Genomic DNA, 28,000 nt, shown 5'->3' with positions numbered 1-28,000 from the left:
CGTGCGGGGAGAGGAAGGGGTGGGGGAAACTGCTCCACCTCCCCGATCCTACTGCTTCGCAGGCGTTCTCAAAGCAGCATCCCGGATCTCCCAAACCTCACGGAGACAGGTAATACATTCATTATTGATGGATCAGTACCCGGAGAGTGTAAATTACTGAAACAAACACGGCATAATTAGGGCATTAGAGGCAGCATGGAGGGAAGGCGGGGTGTGCTCCGCTTGGCTGTGGCTTTCATCTTTGCAGGTGTTCATCTTGGTGGTAGCCAGCATCCCAGCCTGCCTACCATATGCACATCCCAGCTAGCCAGTTCTCAGCTGGGAGGCCCACTGGGAACTCCCTCCTGCCCAAAAAGAGGGGAGCCAGGGGCCCCGAACCAGCCTGGCATCTTGGGGAATACGCAGAGGGGGAGGAAGCAGGTCTCCAAACAGACAGGGGCCCACGCACCGGCACGCACGCACACAAAGACCCAAGGCCAGTCTGCGGGCTGTGCAGCTGGCGAGCCTGTGTCCCCGTCCCCATGCGTGCCCTCAGGATTTCATGACAAGAATGAAACTGATCAGGCAGCCTCCAGCTCCATAATTAGGGCCAATTGAAGGAGACAAAGAAATCTATGGAGATCACAGTGGGAAGTGGTAGTGATGAACGCTGGCTTTGAAACAGCGTTTTGTACTCACTGGACCATCACTGTCTTTACATAAAAGCTGCCTGCCTCCTTTCCCTCACTCCCCTCCCTGGGAGCAGAGGCCGCCGGGGAGGCAGGCTCCAGACAGCCCCTCCAGCAATTGCCTTTTCTGGGTCAGGCCTCATTTCTCGTGGCACGACAGGAGGAGGACGGGGGGCGGGGGAGGCCTCCTCTTTTGTTTTTTTGTGTTTTGGCAGTGGGTAAAGACAAAAGGCAGGCATGAAAAGCCCCCACTCTCACATGCATCTGAATATGGGGGGGCTGCAGGAAGGTGACTCACTCACTGGCATGCTGGGAGAGCACAGGGCCCGTGTGTGAGTTTGCGTGCGAATGTGTGAGCATGTGTGAGCTCCTGCGTGTGTGACTTCAGGCGTGCGTGTGTGTGTGTGTGTGTGTGTGTGTCTTGGAATGGGGGGGGGGGCGGTCCTGGAAAGGCCGAGAGCCTTGGAATCTGAGGAGTCTGCAGCCCATTCCTGATACTGCTTTACTTTCCAAAAAGTTATGACAACAAAACCACCCTGGGGCCCAGACCTGGAAGCCGTCAGCTATGGAGGACCCTGGAAGCAGGCAGAGAAAGGTGAGTTTGAGGGAACAGGGCCAGGGGCTGCTGGCAGAGCTGCAGGGCACAGGGCACACATGGCCAGGGCTGCCTGGGCAGACAGCTCACTACCTGGGGATCCTAGAAGGAAACCCCAACTGAGAATCACTGTATGTCCTGCCTATTACCCTTGTAATCGGGGGAACAGGGTTGGAATCAAAGACTGGGCCAGCGTGTCCTACTGTCCCCCAGAATTCCAGCGGGAGACCCCCAGGACACCACCCTCGCAGGAGGGTGTCCTCTGGAGAGCTGGGGGTGTACCCTGCGGGGAGGAATGAGTGGCTCCAGGAAGCCACCCTGGCTGGCATCCCCGAGATTGTGCCAGCCTGCTCAAGCACGCATGTGTGGCTTCCCTCCCCGTGCCCACAGTAATCCTCCGACTTTACAGCAAATTATTAAAACTCACTTATATTTAATCTGCCTTCTGGAATTAATTGAATTTTTACGCTCAGCAAATGCCACAGTTTGTGCTGCCTCCCGATCGCTGGCTCGGAACAGCTAAATGACAAGGCGGTCGACCAACCGCAGGCTGTGCAGACAGGCTCTCGGGGGTGAAAAGGCATTAAGAGGCGAGCGGGGGTTGTGCAGGATGGCCCCGTCCCCACCCCGACGCCCTGAACCGTGGAGAAGAGAAGCTCAATTTATCAACACGGGGAGGACTGAGCTCCAGGCGCCCCAGGCGGCTGCGTAAGGGGGAACTGGGTGTCAGCTCTGGGGATGCCACCAGTGCTGACTGAGGACCACCAGAGGGAGGAGCCACCCAGGAAGCAAGCCAGGCAGGGCTCCTCCCCTCGCCAAGGAGGGTCCTCCCAGGGGATGTCGGGTCCAAGGAAGCTTCACCCTTTCCCAAGTGACCGGGCTCTGGCCAGTCCCCAAAAAGGCCCCAAGAACACCATTTCCTCTCCTGCACTTAGCATTCCCAGGAACCCAGCACGTGGGGGCTTCCCCATCCCCCATGAACCGCAGCCAGCTTCTGCAGTGGAGTTCCACCCGAAGGCGAAGGGATGGAGGATCCAAGGTCACACTGAATACTGGCACGCTCCCTTCTCGCCGAGACACATTAATCCAGGGGGTGCCGACACCTCGGGGGAGGAGGGGCAATGTTTGCAGAGCCCCGTTCGGGTGCTAAGTGAATCCTCTTACATTTGCCAGGTTTGGAGTTTTCAGTGCGATGACACCAGCGTGCCTGCGGAAGTGGCTGTGTCTCCTCTTGCCTCCTTCCCCACCCAATTCCGCCCCAGGAGCCCAGGGATGGAGGCCCAGGAGACGGATCCCACAAGAGCCAGCACCCACTCCACCCCAGGTAGCTGGCAGTATCTGTCTCTTCAATCTGACTGATCATCCAACTTGGGGTGGGGAGCTTTGAAAAATGTAGACTCCCAGGCCCCACCCCAGATCCTCTGGCTGGGATTTGCTGGGTGGTAGAAACCCAAGGAAATTTGTGTTTTCTAGAACCCCATGAGATTCGGATGCAGCCATTGGGGGACAGGAACCTCAGCAGGGGAAGCCGCAGCCCTGGGTGTAGACTCCATCCGCTCGTGCCTGATGCAGCCCTCCTCTCAAGGAAGGGCGAGCTCACTGAGGGGGACAGGTCATAGGTCACCCCAATTCACCCTGAGCACAGAAATGCACACTGCATTTAGGACGGCCGGATTGCTGGACCAAGCCTGTCTCTCTGTCCTCTGCACACATATGCACATGCACGTGCACAGAGACGCATGCTGAACTTCTACGGAAGAGGAGAGCGGTAGGACCAGGCTCTCCAGGGTCCTGCCTTGGGGTCTCTCCCCACAACTGTGGCATAAACCTCTCTCCAGAAACAGAGGGCCTGATAACCCGTCAGCTCCCCAGAATCCGAATCCTAAAAGGCTCTCCCCAGGGTTCGTCCGGCTTCAGCAGAGACCCTTCCCACCCAGGCCAGAGCCCTGCATTCAGTTGCCAGGGACACTGTGCAGTATGGCCCCCAGCAACCTGAAGACATCAAGGTCCCGTCCCCCTGCTTCCAAGCTGCCAACCTTCCTCATTTCCTGGGTGGTGGGTAAGGGGCAGGGGGGATGGGGCAGAAAGAGATCCTCCCCCTCTCTTGGGGCTTCCTCCACCAGCCCCCTCCCCACTGAAGCTCCCTTCTGAAGGAGGCTGGAGAGCTGCTGCGGAGAGAGGAGCCCATGTGGGATGCCCTCCCAACACACACAGGCTGATCACCTCACCAAATCCTTATTAAAACCATCCCTGTTCAAAGGCAAAATCAGCCAACCACCAGTGTCCCTCTGACCTAATGTCCAGCAGGACAAGAGCTCAATGCCTGGATGTCACCTCCAGGGCCTCAGCAACTGTGCATCTCTGCTCAGGCTGCCAAACAAAACACCCCAGACTTCGTGGCTTAAACACAGAAATTTATTTTCTCATAGTTCTTAAGGCTGGAAGGCCAAGATCAAGGTGCCGGCAGGGTTGATTTCTGTGGAGGGCTCCCTGCTTGGATTGCAGACGGCTGCCTTCTGGCCGAGAGCTCATGTGACGGAGACAGCGCACTCTCTGGGGTCTCCTCCTGTGAGGACACTAATCCTAGCAGAGCAGGGGCCCACCCTGAGAACCTCACTTAACCATAACTATTTCCTTGGAGGCTCCATTTCCAAATACAGCCACCCTGAGGGTCGGGGCTTCCACAACTGAATTTGGGGGAGCACAAACATTCAGCCTGTGACAGGGATACCAACAGATGTGAGCCACCACAGCCAGGCCTTGTGACCCAACAGGAGGCTGCAGTGTCCCTGGGCATCGCTGGGGCATGTCTCAAATGGGTCTAAACCCAGTCCCTCTGGCTGAGAGCAGAGGTCTGAGAGGCTCAATGGCAGGAAGGAGCCCAGTTCAGTGGGGAGGCAGAGAGCACGCAGCCTCCCTCCTTGGCAGGGGTTCGGATGCTGCCCAGCCTTCAGGGCTGGCCGGCTGTTGCCCAAGCCCTCCCGCTTCTCCAGGAAGGGCCCTCCCTTGCTCTCTCCCTCTCTGAACTCACCCCTTCTCCCTCTCCCTACACGCTTTTCCACTGTGAGACTGGAACATCATCGGGACAGCCCAGAATGTCCTCTTCCCCTGCAGGAGCTCAGCAAACATCCACAGAGTGAACATTCCAAGCAACATAGTCCAGGAGCCACGTTCCAGCCATGGGGCCTCTGCACTGCTGTTCTCTTCACATGGCCTGCCCTTCCCCCAGAAAGAGAGAAGAGGCCCTCTCTGGTTGTCCCATCAAAACTCCGCCCTTCTCTCACCCCCCTCCCAGCTGTATCCCTTCTCTGCAGCCCTAACATGCATTCCACTTTATTTGCCTTGTCTACTGTCTGCCTCCCTAACTACTAAGTCAGTTCCAGCGGCTCCAGGATTTTTGTCTTTTCAGTTTAGCCCTGGTTCCCCAGGGCCTTAGTGACTAGTGTGTAGTGCCTAGCAGCCAGTAGATGCTCAATAACTGCTTGCTGATTGACTGGGGTGAGCTCCCCATCCATGGAGCTATTTCAAGCCAAGCCTAGACGATCTTTCAGGGCTAGTTCTTCCCTAAGACTTGGTAGTTCCATGACTCTCTTCCTGGCCCAGACCAAAAAGGAACTTTCAGCAGGAACCCGGGACTGGGATCTGAGATGGGGCTCCTTGGAGGACTCTGACTAGGAAGAGAGACGGGAGGCCGCACCAAAAACACAAGCCCTTCATGGGTCTCCCAGGCGTAGGTCTGGGGAATCCCCCAGGCCCCTCAGGATCGACCCTGCTGGCCCTGGATCTCCAGGACGCGTCCCTCTGACCTGCCTGCCCGGCCTCTGAGTCCCCGGCAGCAACCGCTGCAGACACAGGCTGCCCAGCGCCAGGGCCAGGCCGGATTATCATACATTAAGACATAATTACTCTGCGGAAATTTACAATACAAAGCGCCCTCCCCAAGTTGGCTTCAGAAGGATTCCAAGGATACAAAGACCTGCTGTGTCTGCCACCGACCCAAGCTGGCCCCAGCCAGAATTTCAAAAGAAGTGGGTGGGTTAGTTTTTGGAAAAACCCCATTCTACCCTCCAGGCAGACGCCCCGCCCCAAGGGTAGAGCCCTCAGATACCCCAAGCCCCACCCAGAGGGGAGGGTCCCCTCCACCCCGACCAGCGTTGCTCCTAAACCACTCGGGTTCCCCCAAGCCCAGAAGCTCCAAGCTGACACCACCAAGGTCACCCCACTTCTCCCAAGTTCTCTCTTTTTAGACTATTTAGGCCTAAGGGCAGAAAGAACCTTAAATCCCAAGATGCTAGCTTTTGACCTGCAGAGAGGTGTGGCAGCCCACTGACATTGATTAAGCGCCTGCTGTGTGCCTGGTACTGTGTCAGCATCAGGATGCCACAGAGAACAAGACAAACCAGATCGCTGTGCTAGGGGGAGCTTACAGTCTAGTTGAGGAGACGCAGTAAGATGCTAAAAAAAAAAAAAAATGCATGTGCAGGATGGGTGAGTGACCGGGGTGCACGGTGGCCAGAGAGCCTCAAAGGTGGCATCTGAGCAGAGGCCTGAATGAGCAAGAAAGACTAGCCTGTGCAAAGGCCCTGAGGTGGGGCCATGTGTGGTGAGGGGTAGCGGGGGCAGAGCACAGGAGTGCTGCAGAGAATGCTGGCTTTTACTCTCAAGAGGGTTTCCAGCAGGGAAGCTGCCTGATTCAGGGGACACTTGGCCTGCTGTTCTGTTAGATTCCTGCATCTACCACCTCCTGGCCCTGGGATGCTGGGCAAGTCAGTTAGCCCTTTAAGCTTTTGTTCCTCCCTGCAAAATAAAAACAGTAACCACAGCTAACACACACTTGTTGCACAGAACAAGACAGAGAAAGTCGGGAAAGGGAGGGCCATGCGTGTGAGGGGCGGGGGAGAAGCTCTCTGAGCCTTAGCTGCCCCACATGTGAAATGGGAACCAGCCCCTGCCAACAGAAGGACTAAAGGCCCAGTGACTTGTGCCTCTGTCGTCTGGGGAGCCCAGGCACTTGGAGCCTGGCGTTCGGGACAGGCTGCCACCGTTATCCATGGCATTCAGGTGAAAACACTGACGAAGGGGTTATTTATCCCTCCGGCCATAAAACCTGGGGGAAGCCACACAGCAAGCAGCTGTCCCGGTACCGCCCTCCCAGGTGTCAGCGCACAATATCTGGGGCGGCTCAGGGGGTCCTGGGGAGAGGCCCTGCCAATCTCCTCCAGCCTGCTGGGTGCCAGCCAGAGTGGAGAGCTGGGAGGGGCCAGAACTCAACAGAAGAACTGCAGGCCTTTCAGCAGCCTCCTCGCAGGAGAACAAAGGCTGCAGCCTCCCAACACCAGGTGGCTGACAGCAAAGAAAGAGGCTCAGAGAGGGGAAGCAACTTGCCTAGAGCCACACAGCGCACAGCAGCAAGCCGGGCTCTGCAAAGGCACGGCCATGGGGCATCAGCACCTGTGCTGCTGACTGGCTTGGAAGGCTCAGCTCAACTGAGAAATGCAAAATGCTGGAGCCCCTGGAGGACTGGGATGGAAAAGGGGAAACCTGGAACCCAAGCCTTTATCTGCCCTGCTGGGGTGGGGGACCCGGGCTTCTTCCTAAAACTCCCGGGCAAGGGTAGAAAGAAACATCAGTTCCTGAGTCAAGGGTAGAGCCAGGCCACCCCTTCCTAGGATGGGTGATCAGGACCTGCCGGGTGACCCTCGACCTCTGTGCCACACTCACACCCTGGGCAGGTGACTGTGCCTCTCTGGGGCTCAGCCCCTCCTCTGTGAAAGGGGGATCATCGCAGCGCTGCCTCCTGGGCTAGTGAGAAGGAGAAATGAGCCCATGCAGGTACTGCATAGAGTAGGCGCTCAATAAGCTTCAGCTCTGGCTAGCCCAGGATGGAGGACTCTTTGGATGTCCTCCAGCTGCTGGGTGGGGTGGTGGGGTCCTTGTCACAGCAGACCTGCCCTGGCTGGCCCTGAAGCACTTCCTCCACCACCCTTGCAGGGACAGCAGAGAAAACCCAAGTGCCCCGAATGCACACCCCACTTCCCTGACAGGACCGCGTCCTCCCTCCTCGAGGTGATCACCACTGGGCAGGCTGGGCACCTCCACTTTCTGGGACCCCAACTTCAAGGGCATCAGCCACCACCTACCATGAAGAGAACCGCAGAGGAGAAGACCTGCATCTGCCCCTGGCCGGGTGCCCAGGGACGGTCAGCTCACCTCCAGGACCCAAGTCCTGACTGTGATGCCCCTGGCCGGGTGCCCAGGGACAGTCAGCTCACCTCCAGGACCCCAGCGTCCTGACTGTGATGCCCCTGGCCGGGTGCCCGGGGACGGTCAGCTCACCTCCAGGACCCAAGTCCTGACTGTGATGCCCCTGGCCGGGTGCCCAGGGACAGTCAGCTCACCTCCAGGACCCCAGCGTCCTGACTGTGATGCCCCTGGCCGGGTGCCCGGGGACGGTCAGCTCACCTCCAGGACCCCAGCGTCCTGACTGTGATGCCCCTGGCCAGGTGCCCAGGGACGGTAAGCTCACCTCCAGGACCTCAGCGTCCTGACTGTGATAATCAAGACAGGGTCACCTAAAGTCCCCATGCAGGGCCTGCATTCAGGGAAGGGCCTGCCTGCTCTTGTAAACCAGGCAGTGTTGCAAAACTGGGGTGGGAGAAGCTGTGAGAGCCCAGTGATGACCCAGGGTCCCCGTGTCTAATCCACAGGCTTTGCAGTGGCAAAGCAAGACAGAAGCACCATGATCCCCAAGGACACACCAGGGCATCAGTTCCCAAGCAAGCCTGGAACCCAGATTTGCAACCCCAGGACACAACTGCTTTTAGTCCCTCCTGGACACTTGGGAAAGAAAAGCGTTTCTAAAACTCTACATCAAGAATAGGTGACCCTTCAAAAAATGCCCCATAATACCCATAACATACCCCTGCTCTTGGCAGGGCTTAGTTAGGAAGAAAGGGTCTGGGGACAACTTCTCCCGGGAGAGCAGACAGTCAATTGGGGACTTGCTAGAGGAAGACATGCTGCCCAGATGTCAGGTGATCCGAGCTCCAGCATCTACCCCAGGCCTCTAGCAGAGACCAATAAGGACGTCTAGGCTCCAAAAGTGTGGAAGGGGCAGCGTTTGGCTTCCCTTCGCTTTTCAAAAGCAAGCCCACCTCTATGCTCATTTCAAAGTCCTTCGTTAAGAGATAAACTATTTCCTTGTAGAGTCTGGAAAACCCATTTATTTTCAAATTCCAGTTACATCGGAGACCATGTCCCTTTAAATGTGCCTTTCCCTCTGGAATCCAAGAGACTCCGAAGCATTTGGTAATATTGTGTATTAAGGACGCACCATAAAAATAAACTGCATTGTAAAAGCCGGCCTCTTAACAGACAACCTTAGCTCCAGGGTTAAATGTCTAATTCCATACTATTACCCAGAGAGAGATCAGATAAATCAAAGGGCACCGGTATTCCTGGCCTTGCTCCTGTGGGCCTCTGGCCTGGCACAGAATGTGTTAAGTAGGGCCCAGGATAAGAAACCTCTTCCAGGTAATACTCCCCCGTCACTGCTGGAACACCAGGAGCACCTTCAAAACCAAATGCTCCCAAAGACAGCTGTCAGACACGTTAAAAAACAGGAAGGGAAAAAAAAAAAAAAAAAACCAGAAACGAGGCAGCATACCAAATGCCAAAATATAATGAAAATTCAACAGCTAAAACAAATATAACCATAAAAAGACTGGAATCCTAGAAAAGCAATCTCTACAATTAAGCAGTTTTCTGCTATATAGTGATAATCACCTAATTATACTATTAATGACAGTTCAACCTGCTTTGAAATAAAAGGACATTCTTCCATAACAGGATGCCAGCTGTTAGTTACAGATGTCAAACATCTTTAAAGCATTATTATTAAGGGGGAGGAAAAAAACCCTATAAAATGAACACATCCATACCCCCTCCCCCCCGCCCGTCATGAAAAAGAAATCGCAATTAGCCGTGTGCTTTTGCAGTGCCCAAGTGAAAAAATAAAAATAAAATGTGAAAGCCCAAGGAGGAGATCAGAAAAGAGGGGAGACGAGAGGGGAGACGAGAGGGAAGCCGGTCCCCACAGGGCACACAGCACCAGAGCGAAGCAAGGAGGGGTCTGTGTGTATTTTAACGGCATCCTTAATTCCTTCCAATGAAATAATCTCCGGAACCAGGATGTTTATGCCGGAGAGCAGATCTCCTAGATTCCGCCAGAACTCCCCGGGTAAACACAAATCCTGGAGTGCCTCGTTTGAAAGCTGCTCGCCACAGCCAAAGCTGGGAGCACCGCAGGTTGCAGAGGTGGCTGCCACCTGCCTGCCCTGGCCCTGCGGACATATGCTCAGCCTCATTCCCTGCCAGTATTTCTTCAAACTGTGCGTGCCTCTGACATTCTGTAGCGCCAAGGTGTGATAAATATCCAACTTTGTCTTCTGACAATAGGCAGCCACATTTAATTAACTGGAGCGTAAAAAGCCGGGGGGCGGGGGAGAGGGGGAGTGGGGAGCCGCTCCCCAGCGAGGGGATTAACCTTTGAAGCAAGCCGCTGGCGGGGCAAGGGGGCTGCCCGGCCTTGTCGGGAGGGTGCGAAGACAAGCTGGCTCAATCTAAAGAGGGGACGCTCAGGGTTAAATCCCCTGCCTGCCTGGAGCGCAGATCCCAATATAACCAGGGCAGGCTCCAGCAGGGAGCCCCCAAGGGTCCGTGACCGATGCCTGCTGCCTCCCACCCTGGCTGTAGCTGGGTGAGGAGGAGACCCAGGGGACCTGAAGCACAGGAGGAGACCAGCCAAATCTCAGCAGAGCCACCAGCGGACAGGACACAGTGTTTTCCGAAGGAAAAAAACATCTGGCACATTCCACACCAGCGCCTTCTTGGGCTCTTGGCATCACAGCCCAGGTGTCCTCTGGAGGCCGGGCGGAGAGGCCCAGAAAGGAATGACCTGGCTTTGGGTGTGTTCTATGAGGTCACTCCCTGTAGCTTTCTGACCCCGGGGCCTCGTCGGAGGCGGAAGAGACAACTTCGCAGAGTTCGGCTACTGCTGACGCGCAGGGAGGAAGCCTCGGGTTTTGATGGGATAGCAGACAGGTGGATTGCAGAGCTCCTGAAAGACCCAGCCGGGTGTCAAGAAGAGCCCTCCTAGTTTGGCCTCTAACTGGCTGTGTGACCCCAGGCAGGTCACTTGTCCTCTCTGGGAAGCAGCTGAATAATGAACACTGGGATTTTCCCAGGCTGGCTTCTCACTGCAGAGCAGAGGAAAAGCATTCTGGGGGCCTGCTATGGAGGGTCATTTATCCAGTTTACAACTTCCACGGCCGGCCCTCAATGGCTTCCTTTCTCTCCCACAAGAGCGCTGGGCCAAGCCAGCTCTGCACCAGTTGGACGCCTTCCAAGAAAAACTCAGGCTCCGGGGGCTGCTTGTCAGGACCAGACGGGAGGCCTGGCGCCCCCGCCCGCCATGTGTGGGGAGCGGGCCTCTCCCAAGCCAGTCCCCGCGGGGGCTGAGCTGATGGGATGTCCTGCTTCTTCTCTGGCCAAAGAGACGGCGCCACGTCTGCCCGAGTTCTCCTGAAATTCCCACACAAGGAGGGTGGCAGCTGTCACCTGCCCTTCCCAGCTTTGGTCTCTTTTTCTATGGAATTCAGCTTTGGAAAACATTTTCTTGAGTTCCCAGGAAGTTCCCCAGAAACACAGGGAGGACACTCACTCACAATAACTCCAATCTGAGGCAACTGGTGGCCGGAGGAGGAGAAATGCTTTCCGGGCCCAGACTGGCACAAGCCAGTGCGCCTGCCGGCTCCCCCTCCGGACGCGCCCACTGTGATGGCTGGGTGTTGCTATTAATAGCAGCAATGAAAGACATCATTCAGCTCCTTCGAGTTTCCAAATAAAATACACTACTTGATACAGAAAACCAGCGGGACCCCAGGACACAGCTCCACTTCACAGCTGGGAAAACTGAGGCTCAGGAAGAGAGTCTGGCAGTTCCTCAAAAGGTTAAACAGACTTACCAGAAGGTGCAGCAGTTCCACTACAGATACATGCCCAAGAGAAAAGAAAACATACAGACACACAAAAACGTGCACGCCAGTGTTCACAACAGCATTATTCGTAATAACCAAAAAGTAGAAACAAGCTGAACGTCATCAACAGATGCATGGAGAAACAGAACGTGGTCTATCCAGGCCAGGACAGATGACTTGGCTATGAAAAGGAATGAAGTACTAGCCCAGCACAGTGCAGCACACCTGTAGTCCCCGCTACTCAGAAAGTGAACATGGCTTGAGTCCAGGACTTCGAGGCCAGCCTGGACAACATAGCAAGACTTCATCTCTTAAAAAAAGAAAGGGATGGGCCAGGCGCAGTGGCTCAAGCCTGTAATCCCAGCATTTTGTGAGGCCGAGGCGGGCGGATCACCTGAGGTCAGGAGTTTAAGACCAGCCTGGCAAATATGGCAAAACCCTACTAAAAATACAAAAATTAGCTAGGTGTGGTGGCGTGAGCCTCTAATCCCAGCTCCTCAGGAGGCTGAGACAGGAGAATCTCTTGAACCCAGGAGGCGGAGGTTGCAGCAAGCAGAGATAGCGCCACTGCACTCCAGTCTGGGTGACAGAGGGCTGCCAGCCCTCTGCATGTGTGATTCCTCTCTTGCAATGCCCTGACTTGATCATCTGCAGGTTCTCCAAAGTGGGCCTTCCTTTAGGTAACAGACAAGGCCCCACACCTCTTCCAGAAAGCCCACAATGACCCCTTGGCCCCCCTTTCCCGGATGAGGTCCTGGAGCAGCAGGGGCCCCTAGGGTTGGGGGAGCCCTCGGAAACCGAGGGAGGAGAACTGGGTTCCGGAGCAGCCCCTGCTGGGTTCTAAGCAGCCCATCCCAGGCACATCATTTAACCTGCTCTGGAAAAGAAGGCAAGGCACACTGTGCTCACACACGGCCTGGTGTGTGTGTGTATGTCGTGTTGTGTGTTGTGTGCACGTGTATGTGTGTGCGGTGTGTGTGGTATGTGGTTGTGTGCATGTGGTGTGTGTGATGTGTGTGTACGTGCTGTGTGTTGTATGTGCTGTGTGTGTGTGGTGTGTTGTGTGTGTGGTGTGTTTGTGCGTGGGGGTATGTGGTGTGTGTGATTGTGTGTTGTGTGTGGAGGAGTATGTGGTGTGTGTGGTGTGTTGTGTGTGTGGTATGTGGTGTGTGTTGTGTGTGGGGGTATGTGGTGTGTTGGTGTGTGGTTGTGTGTGGTGTGTGTTTTGTATGTGTGGTATGTGGTGTGTGTGTGCTGTGTGTGTAGTATGTGGTGTGTGTGTGGTATGTGGTGTGTGGGGTGTGTGTGTGGTTTTGTGTGTGTGTATGTGGTATGTGTGGTGTGTGTGTGGTGTGGGTGTGTGTGTGGTGTGTTGTGTGTGGTATGTGTTGTGTGTGGTGTGTGTGTGGTATGTGGGTGTGTGTGTGTGTGGTTGTGTGTGAGTGGTGTGTTTTGTATGTGTGGTATGTGGTGTGTGCGTGCTGTGTGTGTTGTGTGTGTAGTATGTGGGGTGTGTGTGGTATGCGGTGTGTGTGTGGTGTGTGTTGTGTGTGTAGTATGTGGTGTGTGGGGGGTGTGTGTGGTTTTGTGTGTGTGTATGTGGTATGTGTGGTGTGTGTGTGGTGTGGGGGGGTGTGTGTGTGGTGTGTGTGTGGTATGTGGGGGTGTGTGTGTGTGGTTGTGTGTGTGTGGTGTGTGTGGGGTATGTGGGGTGGGGGGGTGTGGTTGTGTGTGTGGTGTGTGGGATGTGTCGTACGTGTGTGTGTGTGCTATGTGTTGTACGTATGCATCACTAGACACTAGTACTGATGTCCTCCAGGGTCCACCTGGTCCCCACATCCAATGCCACTTGACAATGGAAACCACTCCTTCCTTCATGAAACTGCCACTTGGTGGTTTCTGCCCCCACGCCCAACTCACTTCCCCATTTCATGGACAGCCACCGTCTCTCAGATTCCAAACATGTCCCTTGCTGCCAGCTCCTCCCTGGGCCTGGCCACCGACAGGGACCCTCTGCAGCCTGAGATCCGCCATGGCCTCTGCCCCCACGCCTCTGCCTCCCTTGCTGGGGCCTCTTGCAGTCTCTGACCTGTTTCTCCCCCTCAGTCCTTCCTGTGTTTAATGTCAAAAGGTCAGTCAGTCAGGTCCCTGCTCCAGGTCCCTGTGGTCCCATACACGGCAAAGACCTCCCCATTGGGCTCTCAAGAGCCTCCCCGAGAAGACCCGGTGACGCTCCCAGGCCCGTGCCAGTATCGCTCCGAGGACTGCAGGCCCAGCCTTCCAGCTTCTGGGCTGAGGACTGGCACGGTCCGGTGGAACTTTCTGGAACAATGGAAATGCTCTCTATCTGCACTGTCCGACTGAGCAGCCTCCATCCGCACGTGGCTGTTGGGGGCTCAAGATGGAGCTGCTGTGATTGGGGCACTGAAGTTTTCATTTTCTTTAATTTTGATCAGTTCAGTTTTCAGGTCTGATAGCCACGGATCTATGCTAGATCCGTGCAGGTCCAGTGCCCTGGCTATCCAATGTGAGGCCTCTGGGCCAGCAGCACTGATGCCGCCCGGGCCTTGGAAGGGTGCATGTGACTCCGGGCTCAAGGGAGGGAAGTTCTCCTGTGCCTTGTTAGAAAGGCAGAGCCTAGGGCCCCTCCCAGACCCGCTGAATCCGAACCTCCCCTTTAGCAAGATCCGGGTCACCGGAGTACACAGTACAGTTTGTGGCATGCTGAGATAAAAACCACTCTCCTCTTCACACCTCCCCCACCTTCCCTTTTCAAAAGTAACCAACGCTTCAGAATCTGCTTCAAGCACCACCTCCTGCAGGAAGTCCTCCCAGATCACTCCAGCCAAAAGGAAACTTTCCATCCTCCAAGCGCCTGGAGTTATCTGTATCCTTCCAACCCCCAGAAACTTGGAGTCAGTGGCTTGCGGCTGGGCTCCTGCCTCCTCCGGTGTCCGGCAGTGTCTTCGAGAGAATCCTGTGACAGACTTTCCACCCTCCCCCTCAGCCCCTCCAGGGCCTGGCACCAACAGGTGCTCAGGAACTGCCCTGGCAGTTGCACTTGCAAGAAGCCAACGTCTCTTTCCAAACCAGGGCAAGGATAACAAAGTTGGTTGCGGGCTATTTGCGTTCCTATTCCTCCCACGCGGCTCACCCCACCGGTCTGACCCGCTGGCCACCTCTCTCCGAGAGCCCTAGCACCTGGGAGGTGACAGGGCCCTGAGTCAAAGGCATCAAAATCAGATGAAAAGCCAGGCAGGTGGAGTTATGGGTTTCAATAGCCAAATAAAACCGCACATGCTTTTCATGACTCTCTCTGCAGGCTGGGATCAAATGCCACGACTTTGTCACACAGCAGGTGTCAGTTCTCGAAGTGCCTGCCAGCAGGCCACTTGCGGGAACCCCCAAAGCCCCAGAGAATCCCTGGCAGAGGCGGGTCAAGGGCCAGGTCTTTCCTCTCCTCATTGCACTCCCTCTCCTAAGCACAGACTTGACAGCCTCTCACATGCTGGGAGGCTCTGAGGACCTCCTCCAGCACCAAGGTCCTCGAAGATGGACACTGACCAAGTGCCAGGCCCATCCAGAACTCCCCCCGCCTTGGAAGGGGCCCTCAGAACCAGCCTGTGTGCCTAGGACTCTGGCAGGCAACCTCTCATTCCATCTGGCCACTCAGCTAGCCCGCGGGCTGCTTCTCCGAAAAGTTCACTGCAAGAAGTGGCCAGTTCAGCCTGGGAACTCAGGGCCGCAATTGTATCTTGGCTCTAACCCCGGAAGCCACCAGAAACCTCACTTTTCTCTGTCCTCCTCTGACAGAGGCGGGGATTGAAACCCCCACCTCCACCCCCTAGGGCTCAGGCAGGAAGTGGCCTCATCTCCACACAGAGGTGGGCGGTCTCCAGGGCTTGTATTACACATGGGTCTGTCCAGGCGGTGGGCAGGTGCAAGGCCCCCCGGAGAGACTGGCAAAGCCCACACAGGCCTGATGCAGTGCAGAGGCTTTCCCCAACGCACGCCACGGCCACAGTGTAGTAAACTCTTCGGTTCCTGAGAAGCAGGGAAAACACACGTAACACAAGACGGCAGTCATCCGCATATACCCGTGTGTGCTGGCACTGAGCTAGGGAGTCCCAGGAGTTCCTGTGCTGGAGCTTCTCTCCCAGCAGGAAATACAGTGATGATGACGATCACACAGACGATAATACCAAGAGCAAGTCCGCTCTTCCTGACAGCCTAGACACCACACTAAGCTCTTTAAATGTACAAAGCCTTTTAATTCTCACAGCAGCCTCAGGAAAATTATCCTCCACATTTACCACCCAAGTAAACCGAGGCCCAGAGAGTTTCAGTAACTTGCCCACGGTCTCATACACAAGGACTCAAGGCGGAGCAAGAATTCACAACCGACCACTTGGCCCCCGGGCCCAGGGGCTGAGCTACTAAATAAAGAGCTACAGTGGTAGGTCACGGTTGCTTACTATCTACCCAAGAGCACAGAGCAGGGAGCGGCCACTCCTAACAGGAGTGAGCACTGACCGTTCCCAGACATCTGGGCTCAGCGCTCTAGGCAGCAGGAACAGCCTGGCCAAAGGTGTGGAGGACAGGTAGAGAAGGGCAGGCTAGAGTGTTAGGCAGGGTTGGCCCTGTCGGGGAGAAAAGGATCCCAGCAGAACCATCTTGGAAAAAATGCAAACTTACTATTTCAAGAAGCCTTGAATTTGGGAGGAGGCTCCGTTGCATGCCACCCAGAAAGTGACCTCAATGACACTAACCATGATCATACTCCAGAACCAAAGATTATCTGTTAAAGGGACTCATTTCTAGGGGTCTCCATCCTTCCCAGGAGGCTCTAAGAGGGGAGCAGAGGCAGAGAAGTGGGAGCTTCCGGCTCCTTCTGCACAGACGTCACCCTCATCCACAGCAGCTCCACAGCGGGAACAGACCGCTATGAACCCAGGGTGATCCAGGGGGTCAAGAACCCTCTGATTTCTCTCCCGTCGTGAGCTGGCCCCAGCCCAGCCCTGGTCGAGCTTCAACTTTGCTAATGAGCTGTGAGTTACCAGCCCCACCTCTGGACCAAGAAACTAAGGGAGTGAATGGGGAAGGGTTTCCCAAGAGCCTCCGCCCTGGGTAATAAGCCCGTATCTGGGTCACGAGGCTGGCTGCCTGCTCTAGCCACTGATCAACCAACCCTGTACTGAAGTCAACGATGAATATTCATGAGCCTATCCAGTTCCACACTTTCATTTCTGGCCCAAATTAATAATTTACCATGGAGTTTCATAAAAATCAGACATAGCTCATTAGTAGCTCCCTAAAAGGCACTCCCATCTTCCCACTGATCCAGTGAGGGGCTCATCTTACCTCTGTGACAAGAAACAACACCTTTATTTTGAGAGACAACCCTCACTATTGCTTTCAGAGGGCTGGTGAACCTGAAACTGGGGGCCGCCATGACTGTGGAGGCCCACCCCGGAGGCCTACCAGCCTCCCCACCAGGGCACAAAGACCTCTGCCCTCAAAGCTCCACGTCACAGGTCTTCAGGAAACTTCAGAAGCAGACCCTGGAAGAAGATGGAACCTCTTTCCTTCCTCAAGGCAAGGCTACCACTCTCTGGAAACACAGACTTCATAGAGGATGTGGGTGGGTGGAACATGTGTAGCTGATGACATTTTCAAGAGAGGAAACATCAATCGCATCTCCCAAACCCCATGCCCTTCTAGAAGGGTACCATTCCCCCATTAAGAGGTGGAGCCCAGGCCAGGCACAGTGGCTCATGTCTGTAATCCTAACACCACTGGGAGGCTGGGGCAGGAGGATCACTGGAGCCCAGGAATTCCAGATCAGCCTGGGCAACATAAGAAGACTCTGTCTCTACAAAAAAATTTAAAAATTAGCCAGGTGTGGTGGTGCATACCTGTGATCCCAGCTACTTGCGAGGCTGAGGCAGGAGGATCACTTGAGCCCAGGAGGTAGAGGCTGCAGTGAGCTGAGATCGCCCCACTACACTCCAGCCCGAGCAACAGAGCGAGACCCTGTCTCAAACAAACAAAAAGAGATGAAGCCTAACTCCCCTCCAGTTGAAAATGGGCAGGCTTGTCCCTCACTTGCAACCAACAGAATGTGGTGTGGTACAGCCTTCCTTCCGAGGCTAGGCCCTAAAAGGCCGTGCAGCTTTCCGCTTGTGAGCTGGGACCACTGCCTTCGGAGCTCTGAGGCCGCCATGTTTTGAGGAAGCTCATGCCACACTGAGGGGCCACGAGGAGGCGTCCCAACCTGAGAGCCCCGGCTGCGGTCTGGTGAACAGCCAGCACCAACTGCCAGGCCTGAGTGACAGGAGCCTTCAGACGACTCGGGACTCTGCACAGCAAATCACCTTGCCTCCCAGTCTTCCTAGCTGAGGCCCCAAGTGTAGCTGGGCAGAGACCGGCTCAACGCCACCACACCCTTTCTGAATTTCCAACGCACAGCAGCTGGGAGAAGAAAACGATGTTTTATGACCACACACTTGCTCATGAAGTCTTCCTCCATGCCAGGAGCCCTGGTCCCCTGCAGACCCACCCACCAGCCGCCCCCTCCCCCACCCCACAACGGTTGGTCTGACCTGCCCACCGACAGGCCGGCACCCTGTGGTGAGTGCTGTCATAAAGACGGGTTGAAATCCGCCTGTGAGTGAAACTTTCCAGGAGAGAAATTGGGCGGAGGGGGGTGGGGGTGGGGGCGGGAGTAACACCTTGTCCCTGGGCCCTTAAGATCTAAGATAAAGGCCGTGACACTTCCGACAGTGACACAGGTTCTTGGAGCGGGTGAGAGGCCTACGTGACCGCCCCCCACTGCCCATGCAGTGGCCGGCCCTTCCGCTGCGGCCCCTCCACAGCAAGTTCAATTAAGACCCCGCCATTCTCTCCTCCTCCCTTCTTTTATGTTCCCTGCCGGCCCCCCTTTCTCTTGTCAGATAATCACGGGAAACCAGCAAACGGTTGACACAGTTACCAAGACGACAGAAGTTAGGACCAGCGAGGAGGTCTGAAAGCTAATCCTAAATGAATTACAGGACAAGAATGACGAGAGGTGGGGAGGGTTGGGGCCGGTTCAAAGGCCCCAGAGTCTGAGACAAGGTGCCATCAGCCTCGGGGCACTGGCTGTGGGCCTGTCACTCACTAAGGGTGACACTGAAGTCTTCTGGGGTTGGGGAGGTGGAAGAAGAAATCTATTACAATGAAATTCTCCGCTGAGGCCGGGCTGGCCAATAGCGCTCTCCATCCAGTCACTCCTGGGGCCCAGGGTTCACCCAGTTCGGCTTTCCTTACATGGGACGCAGTGGAGACAGGGCCAGGACGACCTCACCAGGCCAATTCCGTTTCTTCTTTACTTATTCAGAACTTGCCGCCTTGTGACCACGGCGCTGTGCATGGCCTGGGCTGGCGGACAGCCATTTCAGGAGTCTGGGCTTCTCAAAGGCCCTCCCTGCCCAGCCCACTGCCTCCACCAGGAGTGACTTGGCCAGGTCTCCCAGGTGGGGTCCTCCTCTTCCAGGTCATTGTCAAATCCAAGATATGGACGGCGTGCAGCTGGGAGCACGACAGCTGGGAGCTATCAACCCAAATGGTAATTGCAGCTCAGGGTCCTACAGCGCTTGGTCCCTCCCTTCTGCCAGTTAACTCATCGAACACTGTCAGCAGCCCCAGGAGGCAGGCTCTGCTACTGGCCCCATTTAGCAGATGAGAAAACAGAGATCCAGAGAGGGTAAGGAACCTGCCCAGAGTCACACAGCCAGTAAGGAGCAGAGGCAGGATGGAACCCAGTGCTTAGGCAGCGCTGCAGCCTCAGAAAAGCCTGCTGCCCTGGAACCCACAGGGCCCACCAGAAGACTGGCAAGGACACCCGGGGAACCCTCGCCATCGGGACCCAGCTCCTCCTGGAGCATGGCTGAGACCCAGCGTCTCTCCTGCTTCTTCTCACACCTTCTCTCAGGCTTTGGCCTGGTTCGAGCACCGCTCACCCCACAGCCTGCTCTCAAATCTCCTCCTGGTGTCCAGGGTCAAATGAAGGGGTCAGGCCTGTTCCCTCACTCCAGTGGGCACTGGCATCCCCAGGAGGGCTCATGAACATGCAGACTCCACAGGAAACAGCCTCGGCACTCGCTGCCCTGGCTCTCTCACCCTTCCCCTTCTCTCCAGAGCCTCCCTCGAGGGACCCTTCGCCATGGGCCCCTCGCCGGTGTGGGCACTGCACGAGGATGCAGCTCTGGGGGCTTCTCGGGGGCATCTCCCTGTGCCTGGCCTGTGCTCCCTCTACACGTGTTAAACAAGCACGGGGGGTTGGTTGGTGTTTTTTTTTTTTTTTTTTTTTTTTGAGACAGAGTCTCACTCACTCTGTCACCCAGGCTGGAGTGCAGTGGCACTATCTCGGCTCACTGCAACCTCCGCTCCCAGGTTCAAGTGATTCTCCTGCCTCAGCCTCCTGAGTAGCTGGGATTACAGGCACGCGCCACCATGCCCAGCTAATTTTTTTGTATTTTTAGTAGAGACGGGGTTTCATCATGTTGGTCAGGCTGGTCTTGAACTTGTGACCTCGTGATCCACCTGCCTCAGGTTCCCAAAGTGCTGGGATAACAGGCGTGAGCCACCGTGCCCGGCCAAGTTGGTCGCTTTTAAGAGTCCAGGTTCCCACTCACTGACAACAGAATCGAGTTCATGTGTCACTGGCTTGATGACATTCAAGACCCTCTTAAGACGTGGCTCCGACCCACTCCCCAGCTTCATTCCCACACTTCACCACCCCCTGACCACACTCTCCCCACCCCTAAACTCTGGGCTCTGCTTCCTGCCAGAAGCTGTGAAGGGCCCCGTCCACCACACTCCCGCACGCCTGGCTGTCTGAGGACAAGGACTGGGCCTAATGCATCTATCTCTCTGGCCTGCAGAGCCTGGGAGGAGCAGGGAACAGATTTGACAGGCACAGCTACCCCTTCCGCACAGGCTCCCTCTGCCTGCACATTCTCTCCTACTGTTCCTTGGCTTCTGGAAAGGGCCCTGCTGCCGGACACCCTCTGGTCCCCATGGTGCCTCTGAAGGACGCAAAGGCTTCAGAGCCCCACCCCTAGAGGGTGCTGCTGAGCAACGGGGCAGGAGTGGTGGCCTTCCCTGCCAAGTCCCCACTGGTGAGGAATGTGGGTTTCCCCGGAGTAGAAAGGAGAGCTCAAATGTCACCTCCGCTCTGTGGCCTTCTTGGACACAGCCTTCACCCCCATCTCAAACCAAACTGTTTTCCTCTGCACGCCCAGAAAATTCTACACACACCTCTCAGCACCAGTACTTGTCATCCTGATTACTCAATCCATGCCCCCCACACACCACCACCAACACCACAACGGGGGCAGGGATGGCCCCATGCCCAGCTCCCGGCACACCTGACATGAACCTAATGTGCTGAGTCTTGTAAGAGCAGTTTCCCTGTTTCTGTTCATCCCTCCTCACTGTGTTAGCCTCCTTCCTCCCAGCCTCACTCACCTCGAAGCTCCATACTTCCAAAGCCTGCTTTTAGTGCCACCTCCTCCAGGAAGCCTTCCTGGATTCCCTCTGCCAGGATGCTTCTAAGAGTTTCCAGAGCAATCCATCTTTGCTCAGCTCTCTGTTTGCTCCCTAAGTGACTTACAGATAAAACATAGATCTCCTCTGCTGCTCCTGCCCAGTGGACAGACGCAGCGCAGTGCCCGGCACCCACTGGCAGGCGCAAGCTCTGCCCAGCTCACAGGGGGCCTGATGGGAGGTGCTCAGGAAGGGGAGGCTTGGTCTGTGTCCTCAGAGGACAGGACTAGGTCACAGGCACGTGTTCTGTGCGAAAAGCAACAACATCCTAGCTCGCCACAGTGGCACAGCCCGGTCCAACCCAGGGGCAGGACCTGCACGTGCCCAGCCTGAGGTGACCACGAGACCCCCAAATCCAGAGAAGGGAGGGACAGCCCGTCTGACCTCTGAGGTCCCTCCCAAGTCCAATGTTCCGTGACTTCCTGACCCCACAGGCCATTAAGCAAGCAGCCAAATGCCCACTGGGCGGCGGTCCAGGCCTGGTCAGAGGGCGCTTCCTGTCTCACTGCGGGAGGGAGCAGAGGATGGAGCTGCCCGGATCCTTCAGGGCCTGGGCTTCCGGCAGGGCTGAGCTCCAGAATGGGGTGGGATCACCCTCTGGAGATAAGACCTGGACCTGGCTTTACACAAACCCCGCCAGTGCCGAGCTCCAGAATGGGGTGGGATCACCCTCTGGAGATAAGACCTGGACCTGGCTTTACCCAAACCCCGCCAGTGCCCTACTCCCGCAATCCCCCAGCCCCAGCACCCACTCCCAGCTTCCAGCACAGCTGTAACTGGGGCTGACGGTAACGACCAGCGCCAACCCCAGCTGCGGAGGGCCTGGCATGAGTGGGAAAAAGCCGGAAAAATACATTTTCCCCTAAAGACTTGTAAGAAAATTCTCACTGATTTTTTTTCCTTTTACCCCAAGCTTTCACAGCACTAAATGTGCCACACTTAGTAATTTTACGAGCAAACCAAACTATACATCACACGGTTTTATGTTCCTAAATTAACAAAAGGACTTTAAATCTATATGGAGCTCTTAAAAAAAAAAAAAAAAGGGAGGAGGAGGAGGAGGAGGAGGAGGAGGAGGAGGAGGAGGAGGAGGAGGAGGAGGAGGAGGAGGAGGAGGAGGAGGAGGAGGAGGAGGAGGAGGAGGAGGAGGAGGAGGAGGAGGAGGAGGAGGAGGAGGAGGAGGAGGAGGAGGAGGAGGAGGAGGAGGAGGAGGAGGAGGAGGAGGAGGAGGAGGAGGAGGAGGAGGAGGAGGAGGAGGAGGAGGAGGAGGAGGAGGAGGAGGAGGAGGAGGAGGAGGAGGAGGAGGAGGAGGAGGAGGAGGAGGAGGAGGAGGAGGAGGAGGAGGAGGAGGAGGAGGAGGAGGAGGAGGAGGAGGAGGAGGAGGAGGATACCATGTGGATGTTGATTCCCTCACCCCCGAACTCCCTCTTCCCTTCGAATACACGGTGCCCCTATAGCTTCAAAATTTCTGCTGATCCTGCAGCTAGGCCACCAAAAGGGGACAATCCCAGACAGGGACAAGGATCTGTTTGGCTGAGGAGGTCCCCTAAGAGGGGATCCCATCATCCTTCCTGAAAGGCCGCGTTAAGGGCCACAACAGTCTAATGATTTTCCCACAAAGAGTATGACAGGACGCACCCTAGTTGATGGAGAGGCTGCCTCTACCACCCTAGTCTCCCCAAAAGTCTAAGGAAGAGAATTTGAAGTCAACAGGACTGCGAGTTCTCCTGACCGCTGTGATCTCATCTACACAATGCCAGGGTAGACCAGATGACTCCATCACACTTGACACTGGTGAGAGGGAATCCCCCTGGGACCGCTCCCCCCACACGTGTCCATGTCCAGGAGGAAGATGGGCAAGCGACACGGAGCACCAGGCTCAAAGCAGGAGGCCAAGTCCAGACACGTCCTCCCCTTCCCGGCTCTGTCCAGGAGCTGTGTGGCTTGGGCCACCTGCCGCTCCCACCCTGCACTTTCCCCTGCGTAGAAGGACACGCATTCTTGCCCCGGAATCCAGGTAACATAATGACCATTTGCTCCCAGAGTACAAAGAAACCTCTTCTGTCTCCAGAGTCAAGGAGATAAGAAGAGAGTTTCCAGCGGGACTATATCAGGTTCCCACCCATGGCGTAACAACAACACATTTAAGCAAGAAAAAAACCTTAATGAGAACCAAATTGGGCAGGGGGGGTGGGAACCAGACCAGGCCCCTCGGAAAAGGGCTGGGCTGCAGCTGGGACAAAAGGGCCCTGGCTTTCCCAGCCGACAGATGGAACCGTGGCGGCCTCCCCATCTCTCAGGGGTATCGAAAGATTAATTAGTGACTGCCTGGAAAGTGCTAGATGGAAGCCGAAATGCCTGTCCCCGCTGAGTTTCTGAGCTGTAAATAAGCAGCTTTCTCAATCACAACTAAAATAGCCATGTTTTCCTTTTATCTGAGTCAGATCCCATTAGGCCTAACCTGCGCCCAGAGCGGGTCTTGGGCGGTTCCGGTGCCACAGCTATGGTTTGCTAACGTCCCATGACAAGCCTGAGGCTATGCAAGACCTTGGTTCTTGTGGGTGCCCCGTCCCCGCCTCGGCTCCGAGCACCCTGGGAGTTGGGTTCCAGCCTGACCTCACCTCCAGACACCACCCCCAACCCAGGTGGGCCTGAGCCCCTGCCTCACACCTTGACTTTCTGGAAGCAGTTTAGATGGGTGGGAAATAGAAGCCAGCAGCCCCCACAGGCTGAGCTTCACTCTGGGTACCCCAGCTCCCAGCAGGGGACGCCTCAGCCTCCTGCAAGCCCCTCCCAGGATGGTCAGAAAGGGGCCTAGGACAGGCCGGATGAGATATTTATGACTTGCTCTGGCCTCCGGGGGCAGCTGGGGGTGGGGAAATATTCCAGGGGGACCCCGAGTCCTAGAGCAACCACCAGCAGGCTTCATGGCTATGGGCCAAGCCCCAGCTCTCTCTGGGCCTCGGTTTCCTCCCTGGAGGGCCGAGGGCAGCCTTTCTAGCAGTGGACAGTGATCCTGAGGGAAGGCCAGGGTCACCCAGAGTTCAGTGTGGGGCTGGGGTGGGGTCAGCTGATGGCTGAGGAGTCAGTCCTCCCTCCAGAAACAACAGGAACCAGATAAGGGGCTGGGAGGGTGCCGCTGCCAACGCCAGCGGCCAGCTCCCACTCAACACAGTCAACAGATATTTATGAAGCAGGGACTCTGGAGCCAGACTGCCCAGGATCGGCGCCCTGCTCCACCATTTAGCGCACATGTGACCTCAATCTCTCTGTACCTCAGTTTCCCTGGCTGTCAAGTGGGATAAGAGTAGCCTCACCTCCAGAGCTGTTCTGAGGAAGCACCGTGTCTGGCGTGGAATGGGAATAGTAGACGAAGCAGCCACTGCCTCTTCCTCATGAATTTTTTTTTTTTTTTTTTTTGAGACAAGGTCTTACTGTCACCCAGGCTGCAGTACAGTCGTGGAATCACAGCTCACCGCAGCCTCGACCTCCTGGGCCCAGGTGATCCCCTCACCTCAGCCTCCTGAGTAGCTGGGTCTACAGGCAGGCACCACCACGATCGACTAATTGTTTTTGCATTTTTTGTAGAGAGGGGTTCTTACCATGTTGCCCAGGCTGGTCTCGAGCTCCTGGGCTCAAGTGATCCACCCACCCCGGCCTCCCAAAGTGCTGGGATTACAGGTGTAAGATACCTCGCCCAGTCCTCGTTATTATTATTATCATTTTTAGGATCGTTATTATTGTCCTGGCACTGAGTCTGGTAAAAAGGAGACACCCAGTCTGCGCCAGCATGAGGCTAGCAGCCTGGTGCAGTTCAGGAAAGGGGGGATCTAGGCATACGTACATACAGAGGAAGGTTTGAGAAGGGACCCCCGTTTGAATTTCCCAGTCGCCCCATTTGCAGGAAGGTGGAGGCCACAGCTTGTGCCCTCCCACTCACCAGCCCCATCTCCTTTCACACATGCCCCTGCACCTTGCTCTCCCTGCAGCCAGCATCCCCTCACGGCTACCATTTCCCCCTGGCCAGTGAAGAAGCACTAAGAGGCAGACGCTACAACCATGGCGGCAAGAGGCCTGGTCCAAAGACAAGAGTTCAGGTCCCCACTAAGAAGCTTTATGACTTGGCCAGGTGCGGTGGCTCACGCCTGTAATCCCAGCACTTTGGGAGGCCAAGGCAGGTCAAGAGATCGAGACCATCCTGGCTAACATTGTAAAACCCCGTCTCTACTAAAAATACAAAAAATTACTTGGGCGTGGTGGCGCGCTCCCGCAGTCCCAGCTACTTGGGAGGCTGAGGCAGGACAATCGCTTGAACCCGGGAGGCGGAGGTTGCAGTGAGCCGAAATCTCGCCATTGCATTCGAGCCTGGCAAGAGAGAGAGACTCCGTCTCACATAAAAAAAAAAAAAAAAAAAGAAGAAGAAGAAGAAAAAAAAGCTCTGTGACTTGCTGCAAATAATTCTACCTCAATAACAATAATGACCGTGACAAAATAAGAATTATTATTATTACAGTTATCACTCGACAAGCGCTAACTTCATCCCAGGCACCATCTTCAGTGGACCTGCTCATTCTGTTTCTTGCAACAGAGCGTGGGCAAACTTTCTCTGTCCAGGACCAAATAGTAACTAAAGATTTTAGGCGTGGCCAGCCCAGATGGTCTCTGCTCACAACTCAGCTTGGCCATTATAATGTGAAAGCTGCCAGAGGAACAGGCGTGGCTGTGTGCCAATCAAACTTGACTTACAATGGGCCGGGCCATGGATTGCTGACCCTTGCCTTACACGGATCCTGAGGGAGATACAATTATGGATCCCATCTTACAAATGGGAAAACAGACTCAATTGAGAGTATCAGTCACCCGCCCAAGGACACAGCTCAGGAGAGGCAGAGCCTGACTTCAAACCTACTGCCCAGCCTCAGTCCTCTCACCTGTCAAACAGGAGCAGCGGGTGCCTGATGCCAGCCTGACTGTGAACTGCCCCTGGGGCAATGGCTGGACAGGCGGGTTCTGGGCCCTTGCTCCCTGCAGTGTCTGGGATCTGGCATCAGGCATAGAAACCAAGTCCAAGAGGCTGCAGAGCACCATGGTGTGAGGCCTCTGTGGGGCAGGGTCAGCCTCTCATCCAGAACCACAGGCCCGAAGCAAGCCATGCTGGCTGCTGCACCTGGCCCCCCTTATTCCCAGTTCAGTGTGGCAGACAGAAGCCAGCTTCATGTCCCAGCTCCGCCACTCCCAAGCTGGGCAATTGCTGAGCCCCTGGGCCTCACTTTGCTCATCTGATAAGTGGGTGGATGGCAGCAGCTACCTCAGAGAGAGGAAGTGAGATCTACAGAGAGCCCACAAAGCATTTGTAACAGGGCCTGAGAGCACTCAAGAGGACCAGGCCAGGGCTGGGCACGTAAAGCCTGTAATCCCAGCCCAAGGTGGGAGCCCAAAGTGGGTGGATCACCTGAGGTCAGGAGTTCGAGACCAGCCTGGCCAACATGGCGAAACCCCATCTCTACTAAAAATACACAAATTAGCCTGGCATGGTCGTGGGTGTCTGTAATCCCAGCTACTCGGGAGGCTGAGGCAGGAGAACCTCTTGAACCTGGAAGGTGGAGGTTGCAGTGAGCCGAGATCACACCACTGCACTCCAGCCTGGGCGACACAGCAAGACTCCATCTCGAAAAATAAAGAGGACCAGGCCACTGCTGTTTCCATCACTCTCAATGCGTTAACCCCAGCCCTGGGAAGCCACTCCCTGACCATAGTTCTTCCCGGTAAGCCCTCACCCTGAATACTACACTAAGACAATAAAGTGTAAAACCCAGTGGGGACTTTAAATACAACAACCAAAAAAACTATAATGCGGAGAAAGCCTGCACCCACAGGCTGAGATTTACTTGTGCCCCGACCTCCCCTCCCCTCACTTCTGACCTCTCTTAATCTCCCTGGGGGTCAGGACAAAAGTCACCCCTCCTGCCTACCCACTGGGGGCTTTACTCCAGCCTGGGCTGATCTTCCTTAATGGCTTTGAATTTCCCAGCCTGACACTTCCTCCTCCTCTTTCTGAGTCTCCCTGTGTAAACAGAAAATCGGTCACCTGATGAATAAATATGCACCAGCAGCCTCCAGTGGCAGGTGAAGAGGGGTGTAGATTACAAACACCTGTGCTTTGAAGACGCCCTGTACTTAAGAAGATTCATTCTTGGCACAAGCTGGTCCTGAGCGCCTCCAAGGCAGGCACAGCTGCCGGGGAGGCACAAGCTCTCTGCTTTCCCCCAGCCAGAGACCCTGGGGGAGCCAGACGAGAAAAACCCAGATACAGCATGAGGATCTGTTACATTTTGGGCTAAAGGGCTCTGGTGAATGTCAGCGCGACTCAGACCCAGCCCTCATTTACCTGGCATCTTCCCATGGGAGAGAGAGCTCTGAGTTCCCAAGGGCTCACTCCGCCCTCCCCTTACAACCTTTATTTTACTAAGTTGGGGATTCCCGGTTCTAATTTGGATTGGATCCGCTAAGGGAAGTGCGGAGGGAGGGAAAAGCCAAGCTTGCTGTTTGTTGTTGATTTGCATTTCAGGCAGAGGAGGAGAAAAAAAAAAGATCAAGAATGGAATGGAAACGCTGGAAAATATTCAATATTCTTCCTATCAAAACGGCATACACACCAAGGAAAAAACATAGACCTGGTCAGTTACTGGGAACTAAAACAGACACCACGAAACTCAAAAAGAGTAAAAGTACAGATTTCCTCCAGGAGGACTCTCTCCTGCCTTTTTTTTTTTTTTTTTTTTTTCTAAGTCAGTTGGACTCTGGTGACCCTCTGCCCTGCTCTGTTAACTCAGTGAAAACGTTTGCCCAGGTTAGGGCAGCAAAGGCCAGATCCAAGGGAGCTGGGTCCTGTCCAGGCCCCTTCCTGCCCCACACGCTGCTCCTGGGGACTCCAGAGCGGTGTGGAAGCCTCAGCAAAAGTGACAGGATCTTCTGAACAGAGAAAAAAAAAAACCCGAAACCGAACACCGGGCCACGTGCACCCTTCCCCAGCAAAACAATTCAGAAATAAAGCTCCAGGGCAGCGTCTTCTGCAGAATTTTATAAAAGCCTCAACATGGGAAAACTAGGAA

General features: G+C 55.4%; 2 protein-coding genes across 10 annotated transcripts in view; one reads left to right on the top strand and one right to left on the bottom strand.

The window, feature by feature from the left end:
• The window catches only part of GSE1 (Gse1 coiled-coil protein), a 502,305-nt gene that overhangs the window by 89,173 nt on the left and 385,132 nt on the right, over nt 1-28,000 (bottom strand). The gene's annotated exons all lie outside the window — the stretch shown is intronic.
• LOC103786493 (uncharacterized) lies at nt 3-21,907 on the top strand. 3 transcript variants are annotated; one of them, XM_063598051.1, is made up of 4 exons: nt 3-109; nt 1,186-1,263; nt 2,437-2,587; nt 4,332-21,907. In XM_063598051.1, the coding sequence occupies exon 4, from the start codon at nt 12,487-12,489 to the stop codon at nt 13,420-13,422; it is 936 nt and encodes a 311-aa protein (XP_063454121.1). In that variant the 5' UTR covers nt 3-109; nt 1,186-1,263; nt 2,437-2,587; nt 4,332-12,486; the 3' UTR covers nt 13,423-21,907. The 3 variants fall into 3 exon arrangements, with proteins under 3 accessions (XP_063454121.1, XP_063454120.1, XP_063454119.1); XM_063598050.1 differs by lacking the exon at nt 3-109 and having other exon boundaries at nt 1,000-1,263; nt 4,378-21,907; XM_063598049.1 differs by lacking the exon at nt 3-109 and having other exon boundaries at nt 1,000-1,263.

Source organism: Pan paniscus, chromosome 18, assembly GCF_029289425.2.
Source record: "Pan paniscus chromosome 18, NHGRI_mPanPan1-v2.0_pri, whole genome shotgun sequence".
Classification (NCBI taxonomy): Eukaryota; Metazoa; Chordata; class Mammalia; order Primates; family Hominidae; genus Pan; species Pan paniscus.
The sequence above is the reverse complement of the archived record's forward strand: the minus strand, read 5'-3'. Positions and strand labels throughout refer to the sequence as shown.